The sequence below is a fragment of the Mastigoproctus giganteus genome, chromosome 4 (genome assembly GCF_048544385.1).
Source record: "Mastigoproctus giganteus isolate SK-2022 chromosome 4, ASM4854438v1, whole genome shotgun sequence".
NCBI classification, from domain to species: domain Eukaryota; kingdom Metazoa; phylum Arthropoda; class Arachnida; order Uropygi; family Thelyphonidae; genus Mastigoproctus; species Mastigoproctus giganteus.
In genome coordinates this window covers 212,244,907-212,253,913 of record NC_143578.1, presented here as the reverse complement: position 1 = coordinate 212,253,913, position 9,007 = coordinate 212,244,907, and the positions used below count along the sequence as shown (strand labels likewise).

At 34.8% G+C, this 9,007-nt stretch overlaps 1 protein-coding gene across 1 annotated transcript in view; it reads right to left on the bottom strand.

Annotated features, from left to right (window-relative positions):
- Positions 1–867: 867 nt before the first annotated feature.
- LOC150087385 (uncharacterized) overlaps positions 868–9,007 on the bottom strand; it is a 124,015-nt gene continuing 115,875 nt past the window's right edge. Inside the window, exon 11 of the mRNA XM_090372462.1 lies at positions 868–943. Coding sequence (XP_090228588.1) covers positions 919–943 — 25 coding nt within the window. The 3' untranslated portion in view covers positions 868–918. The remainder of the gene's footprint in view (positions 944–9,007) is intronic.

Sequence of the window (9,007 nt, the reverse complement as noted above, 5' to 3'; positions counted from 1 at the left end):
CTAGGAAAAGAAAAGAACCTAACCAACTATACTTCTCTGCACAGTGGTCGGGAGGGGGAGATAATGGAGCCATCATTAATGAAATGGACAAAGACATTTTCACTAAAATTTCAAATTATTGCACATGCTAACAAAAATGCCGAAGATGATCTCTGTTTAATTTTTTTCATGTGCGTACAAATTCCTGCAGTAATTTCTCAAGTAGTCTCAAAAGTGATAAATATACTTCTACAGTTTTGCCGAATTTGTTTTATAAAATTTCTATAAAAATACTTTCAGCATCAAAAAAAAAAAAAAAAAAAAAAAAAAAAAGAAATAAAAAGTGATGCTGACCATTTTACATATACATTTAAAAGAAGTGACAGGTACTTTATAATGTATATTACCAACAACACCGGTCACTGCAAATATTTGAAAACAATATTCATGTAAGTGCTATACAGATGGTTTTGTATTTTAAACTAATTAATCAAACCGGAATAATGAAATGTTTGCCACACTGTTGGAATTCACCATAAGCACATTTTGTGATTTAACAAAAATAAATAAAAAAATTCCAATTGCTTTTAATGAACAATGTTGGCTCTAAATCAGATGATAACAAGGGATAAGAGGCACACATATACAGCTTGGATTCTGTTGAAAAATGTACATTCAGAACTTGAGGATTAGTCACAATTTCTGTGAAGAGTCAATATAGCAGTTCATAAAACTTATTAAAACCAACAGGCCTAAATATTATATATAAAATATGAACAGTATGAAATGATAATATGACACGAACTCTGTGAACTATGAAGTTTTGATACACACAAAAATTGTGCAGATAATTTTACAAGAAATGTTAGATGATGTTTCATCAATGAGGTGTGAATGGCACACTATTCTTCTATGATCTTCTGTTGAAGAAGGGGAATCTCATTTCCTTTTGTTTTCTTTTGTTCTAAGAGATCATAAAGAAAATACAAAAATTAGTGTAAGAAACTAAGATTATACAAATTACATAATTAACGCAAAATAAAACTTTATAATAGTGGTCTCATTTATAACTTTTCTTTTTCACAACTCCCCAACCAAAAAAAAGACCACACCATTTCTCTGGTTGTTTAAATTTTCTGGTCATTGGGATTATACTATCAGGAGCAGTGGTTTTCAAAACTCTAGTGACATTACGACCGCCCTCCCACACTCTTTAGCTTAAACCTTCTCATGGAATTCCAAGCTTAACAAAATTTTTTTATGCTCTATATTTTTTCACTTTTTAAATATTTATAAAAAATTTCATATATTATTCATGGATCCTCTGAAGTATTTCTATGGACCACAGTTTGAGCAATGCTGGCCAAGAAGTTTTATGGTATCTAAAATACATTCTCCTCCAATATGTATTGGGACACCTCACCCTTGGGAAGTAATGGTTAATTCCAGATTGAAAAAAAATTCTTATAATTTTTAATGAACTACACTGGTTGTACATTTCACCTATGTTAAAACTGGTATTGCTGTCTATCCCTTATCCCAGTTTTAAAGTAGGGATATAAAAGGCACTATCTACCTTAATGACAGACAGATGCAAAATTTCCATTATTATAATTTGGGCTTATAACTACATCCAAGTTATAATAAAAATACTCTATACAGCAGATCAAACACAAAAAACATATTAGCAAATGTTGTTTATGCAAATCTGCACATCACTGAAAAAGGCAACAGAAAAATGTTATCAGTTTGCACTGGATTTGTGATTTGTCCAAAGGTATTGAAAACAAACTATATCACTTTGCTGCTCAACAAGAATCAGTGCAGCTTTTAAATGACCATTAAGTGTTTACAAACTGATAACTGATAATCTGTTCATAAAAATCCATATTTGGATTTTTTGAAAATCCAACATAAAATAAAAATTTTCTAAATAAATATTACATCCACTATATTAGTGTTCCTTAACCTTTAGTAAATCTTGGAGCATCAGAACAAATATGTATGTGTGTATAATAACAATACTAAAATATAAAGTGTAAAAAATATAAAAAGTTTTAAGGATGTGAACAATATTAATGATTTTAACAATGTAATAATATACAGGGTCATCGAAAAAAAGGTGTCCGTGATTTCCCTTTTAATTATCTTCGGAAATATTTGATCGATTGCAGCAGCAAACAGTGTTCTAACTCACTAAGTTTTATTTGACACCTCAACAATGACCTTGGCTGCACCGTGAGTGTGTGCAGAATGACTCCTACGTGCACTGTCTCAGTCAGTGTCAGTAAGATGGCCACCGCCAATTTCCTTAAACCGATTAAACCATCATATTATAGTCTTGTCTGTAAATACGTCAGTATTAACATTGCACTGTTATGATAGGTTTAAATTCAGTGTACCACGGCACATTTTCTGTTGCATGGTCGCCATCTTACTGACACTGACTGAGGAGGTGCATGTAGGAGTCATTCTGCACACACTCATGGTGCAGCCAAGGTCACTGTTGAGGTGTCAAATAAAACTTAGTGAGTTACCACACTGTTTGCTGCTACGATCACAGCAATTGATCAAATATTTCCGAAAATAATTAAAAGGGAAATCATGGACACCTTTTTCGATGACCCAGTATAAAATATTTGCAAATTTTTACAAATAATGAGCAAGTATTCTTATGCAAGGCTTGGGGTGAGTGTTAATAAATTACAAAACATCAATACTGGAAGGACAGTAAAGTAAAATAGAACGTCACAGCAAACTTTGTTAGGGGACTAACCATAAAATTTTTTACATCTCTGTCAAATGCAAGACAAATTTGGAAAAACACGATTGCAAAATATTTATAAATTTAGAGTATTCATTGGCAAAAAACAAATAAATAAAAAAACTGTAAATAAATAACACTTCATAACACATGCTATTAAGCTACTAGGCAAGTTGAGGAGACCATGCAATTTTCAGTATGTGGCATAAAAAGTAGGACAAAAGGTTCCATTTGGCATATTAACATAAAGCTGCATTACTTTGTTGTTTTTCTTTACTAGTTTTTACTTACTATTTATATCCTCCCATGAAGTATGTTTTATTTTGTTATGCAATAAATCATACATAATGTACAGCATTTAACCCTTTGTTACTTGAGTGCAATCCTTAATTTAACTTTTGAGTAAAAATGCAGGACTCGCATAACAATTACAGTGACATGCTATAACATCTGGTGAATATACAGTCTGCTAAAAAAACTTAGCAGATATCTTCCACCAGCAAATTAGTTACAAAGAGAAAAGAATGGATTTAGTTATTCCCAGAGAATTATGCTTCCTTATTAGAATGTGAATAAAATGATGAAAAAACTGCACAATGCATGAAATCAACAATCATTTATTGGTTTATGATAGTTAATAAGTATCCTGTTATAAAGACAGGATACTTATATAAATCTTCATGAAATAAATATAAGAATATGCCGTGTTTTGGACCGAAACATATATGCTTTACCATCTGCATGATTAAAGTTTTAAAAAATATCCCCTAAAATAATTAACGAGATAAAGATTCAACTTCCAAATCAAAATTACATATTTAATAGAAATGGCTCATTTTATTCAATAAATAAGTCCAGTGATCTTCAGACACAAATTCTTCAGTTTAGACATTTTGCTCAATGTATTTCTTAGTTTTTCAACATTTGCAAGTTTGAATGATACATTCTCACATGAATCCTTTATTAGTTATCTGGTCATCATCATCAGCCATTTTCAATCCACTGCAGGATTAAGGCCTCTCCAGCAACTTTCCAGTTCCTTCTGTTTTGTGCGATGGCCATCCATTTACTACCCACAAATTCATGAATTTCATCTATCCATCTCTGCCGTTGTCTTCCAGGTTTTCTCCTAGCTCCTCTTGGGTACCATTCTGTTATTTTCTTAGTCCATCTGTCATCATGTCTTCAAGCTATGTGTCCTGCCCAAGACCATTTTAGTTCTTTAGTTTTGATAAGAATGTCCTTTACTTGAGTTTGCTGCTTAATCCACGTGTTTCTCTTCTTATCTAGCAGTCAGATTCCCAATATAATTTGTTCCATTCTTCGCTGTGTAGTTCTCAGCTTCTCTTCCATTCTTTTGGTGAGTGCCCAAGTATCACTTCCATAGGTCATGGTGGGGAGTATACATTGGTTCATTATTTTACGTTTCAGACAAACTGGGATATTTCTCTTCAGTATGTGACTATATTTCCTGAATGCTATCCATCCAAAATTTAGTCTTCTCTTGACTTCCAGCCATTTATCATTATTACAGCTAATAACTTGTCCCAGATAAGTATATGACTCCACATTTTCAACTACTGCTCCTTCAATCATTATGTCCCTTTCTGTGTCACACTTGTTCATTATTACTTCTGTTTTAGCCATATGCATCTTTAGTCCAAAATCCTTACTAACTGTGCATAACTGATTAAGATTTTCCTCTAATTCTTTGGGATCGTTGTTTATGACCACAGTGTCATCTGCAAATCATAAATGGTTTAGGTACTCTCCATTCACATTGCCTCCTTTCTGCGACAAGTCTAATCTTCTGAAAGTTTCCTCAAGGGCAGCAGTAAACAGCTTCGGAGATATTGTGTCTCCTTGTCGAACTCCTTTCTCGATTTTAAATTTGCTACTGTCTTTGTCTAGTCTAATAAAGGAGGTAGCGTTCTCATATATTTTCTCCAAAATCATAATATATGGGGTATCTGTGCCTGAAACATTGCCTTATGCTGTATGGAGTCAAAAGCCATTTCATAATCCAGAAATGCCAGGCATAATGGTGTTTTATATTCATTTGCTTTCTCCATTAGCTGTGATATTACGTGAAGGTGATCCACAGTTGAGAATCCTGTCCTAAAGCCAGCTTGCTCTTTTGGTTGATTCTCATCAAGTATTCTTTCTAATCTGTTAGTAATGACCCTTGTGAACAACTTGTAGATGTGGGATAACAAGCTAATTGGTCTATAATTTCCAATTTCTGATTTATCTCCTTTCTTATGCAGCAAAACAACTATTGCATTATTCCACTGCTTAGGCATAACACCTTTTCTAATGCACTTTGTGAAGAGCCTTGCCATTTTTGTGTTATGTCTCTTCAGTAACTTCATCTTCCCCTGGGGCTTTTTGATTCTTCATTTTCTTCAATGCATGTTCTTCCTCATCAGGAAGAATATTGGGTATGTTGTATATGTTGATAATTTGTGATCCATCTTCCCCACTGCTGGCATCATTCCCTTGCTCTTTGTATAATTCTCTATAGCTGCGGTCGCCAACCTTTCGGACCTCACGGACCACTAAACTCAAAATTTTGAATCCCGCGGACCACTACCATGATTTTTTCCATAAAAGTAACATTCTAAATATGAAATGGTACTTACACTTGTTTTTGCACTCCAAGTTATTTGCAAAAAACTGGATATCATTAATGTTAATATAATTAATAATATAATGACCTTATAATGATAAAAAAAAGTATAACAAATTATGCAGATATATTCATTATGAAAAATGCAAAAAAACATTTTAAATTTCATTTTATTAAAAAAAGAATTAACAGAAACAATTAATATTAACAATTATCAAATATCGGTGCACCTCGACATAGAGGTGTATAAAGGATTAATTATAGCAAAATAATCAGTGTGACGTTTGTTGCTGCTTGTTTGAAATAAGCCGTTGGATTCTTGGCTCCAGTGACGTCACTGCAACACGGAGAGCCGTTTGTATTTCTAGCCGACAGCGGTACTTGTTTTTAATTGCCGTAACTGATGAAAATGTCTTTTCAAACATATATGTAGTTGCGAATGGAATTAAAATTTTGATGGCCTTTTCACTCAACACTCAGTAGTCACTTTTTACAGAAAGCCAAAAATGAGATCTTGTTAGGGACGAGTGGAATTTACCTTTGAGACTCGTCGGATGATAGATCGATTAGGCTTTCTTTTTATTTCATGTTCAAATTACTATACTCGATTTTCACCGAAAATGGATCTATTATCCACGTATTTCCGTGTCTGGGGTCCTCTTCCTTTGGGTAATAACGACCAAAAGAGTCAGTGAGCGACTGTAAGTGCAATCGAACAAGAGTTATTACCTGTCGGTTGACATCCTCCTGTTTCATATAATCATCAAAATTTGGGAACATCTGCAGATCTTCTTCAGCCAGCCGCATTTGCCACAGCAATATCTTCCTTTGAAATGCATCCATTTTGCCTCGCAGCGTGAACACGTCGGTAAGCTGTCCTTGCAAGGACGTGTTCAGCTCGTTTAACAGAGAAAAAATATCTGCCAGGTATGCAAGCTTGGCTAGCCAATCACTGTCGGACAAGAGATCATGGAACCTCGAATTATTTTGCTGCTGTAAGAAAAACTTGACTTCGTGGTGTAGGTCAAACAATCAGGTTAGTACTTTGTCCCTTGACAGCCATCTCACCTGAGCGTGAAGAAGAACACGAGTATGCTGACATCCCATTTCTTCACAAAGTGCCACAAATATTCGAGAATTGAGCGTTTTGTGGCGAATTTCGTTTACAAATTTAATTACATTAGAGAATACTTTGTGCTGTTCTGGAGATAATCTTTTCGCCACAAGTTGCTCACGATGTATAATACAATAAGTAAACAAGATGTCTGGGTGTTCAACGTCTTTCACTTTTGCAACAACTCCTGAACAATGTCGAGTCATGCTTGGGGCACCGTTTGTGCATATCCCAACACATTTCTTCCATTCAATACTGTGTTTCAGGAAATAACCATTAATTGCACTGAAAATTTCAGAGCTTGTTGTTCTACCCGACAAGATTAGCGAACAGAGGAATTCTTCCTTTAATTCTCCTTGGCAATCAAACCTCACAAAACAAAGAAGAACTGCCTTGTTAGTTATGTCTGTTGATTCGTCAAGTTTAATTGAATAAAACATAGAATTTCTCACAAGTGCAATCACTTTATTTTCAATATCTTAGGCCATGTCTCCAATTCTGCACTTCACAGTGTTAGCGGACATAGGAATAATGGCCTTATAATGACAGGCTGTCCAGAAACTGAAAGGTCAGTTTCTGGACAGCCTGTTTAACCAAAACCTCTTCACAGGCTTGTAACAAGCAAGGCTTAATTAATTCTTCTCCAATTGTATACGGCATTTTACATCTTGCGATTTGAAGTGCTATCAAATAAGATTTTACTAAGGACTTATCTTCAACAATCATTGTTGCTAATGAACTTTTTTTGCTTTTGCAAATTTTCACGCATCCTTTGGAAGTATGCGTGGCTTTTTAGCTAAATCTGGGTGTTTTGACTGCAAAGTGCCTGGCAAGTTTCGAAGGTTTCATGGCATCGTTGGATAAACGCTCAGAACATATAATACAAAGCGGCCGTGGATCCAGTTCACTTCCAGGTTCTTGAATGAATCCAAACTTCAAGTAGTCCGCATCATATTTTGAAACTTTGAACTTTTTCTTCTCTCTGCCTCCAGTTCTAATGTCCTTCCTGATGTCCTAGCAGTGGCTGCGGAGGCTCTGATTCATTAATCAACTCATGACAACGCAATGTATTACCTAAGAAGCGCAAAATGCTTGCTTGTTTTTTCTCACTCATCAGGGTTATTTTATTTGAATCTAAAACCAAACAAGAAATAAGATAGTTACCAAACTCAAGCTCTTTGATGCCATTAAATATCACACTGTGCACAGTTAAAATAAAAATATCACTGGTCACTTACCCAAGAACTGAGAACCGTGCCGTGCCCAGGCTAGGCCATCGATAAGAAATAGAAATAGCTTTCTATATTTTTTTACAATAAAAGCATCGCTAATACCGGATATTGCACTGGGCCTTTTATAAACATGCAACGTAATAAGGCGAAAATTGCAAATATATTCAGATTACTCTGCGGCCCACCAAAATTCTCTCATGGACCACTACTCTAGAGTAGTGGTCCATGAGAGATCTGTATTACTGCTCATGGCTGCTGATTTAAGTCCTTTGTTTTCCCTTAATGCTTGTTCTACTTTTCTTGTGTTAAATCTTCTTATGTCCTCTCTGAGTCTCTTTCTAATGGCTTTGCATAATTCAGTATACTCAATTTTCTCCTTGTCAGTGTTTATCTTGCTCTTCATTTGTCGCCTTCAGTTCATCATAACAAGTGTTTCTTCACTAATTTTTTCTTCTTTGGATTTCTTTTTCCCTGTAGATTTCTTGGGCTTTATCACTTTCAGAAAGTTGTAATATTTCTCGTCGATATTTTGGTCCTGAGCAGTCTGGAGAAGCTCAAACTTGTTCTTAAGTTCCAGTACATACTGCCTTTTCTCCTCTTCTGTTATCTGAAAGACCTTTGTATTATTTACTCGAGTCAGTTTTTTCCTTTCCTTTCCTACATCTATATCAAATGTACATCTTACCATGCTGTGATCACTTCCAACATTTACCTTATTCAGGACGGTAACATCATTCACGATATATCTTCTGTTAGTGAGGATGAAGTCGATTTCATTAGTTGTTAATCCATTTGGACTCTTCCATGTCCACTTTCTGTTCACCCTTTTCTTGAAAAAAAAAGTGTTCATTATTGACAATCCTTGAGATTCTGCAAATTCCACAAGTCTTTCACCTCTTTCATTTCTTTCACCAATTCCAAAATTTCCTATAGTTCCCCTTTCTGCGCTGTTTTGTCTTTTTCCAACCTTAGCATTGAAGTTCCCCATAATAATAGTGTAGTGGGTTTTCTGCTCATCTAGAAGACTCTCATTTCGGTGTACATTTCTTCAACCTCTTCATCATCATGGCTTGATGTTGGTGCATAAATCATTATAACCTTTAGCTTGTACCTCTTAGAAATCTTGAGTATCATTCTTGACACCCTTGGTGATGTACTTTTGAATTCCAAAATGTTTTTTTTTTAAATCTTTATGGACCAGAAACCCATCTGGTCGCCAGACTCAAATACTATGGAATTATTCCTCTTCATTTGCTGACTGCCTTTGCATGTTATGGATGCTCCTGTAA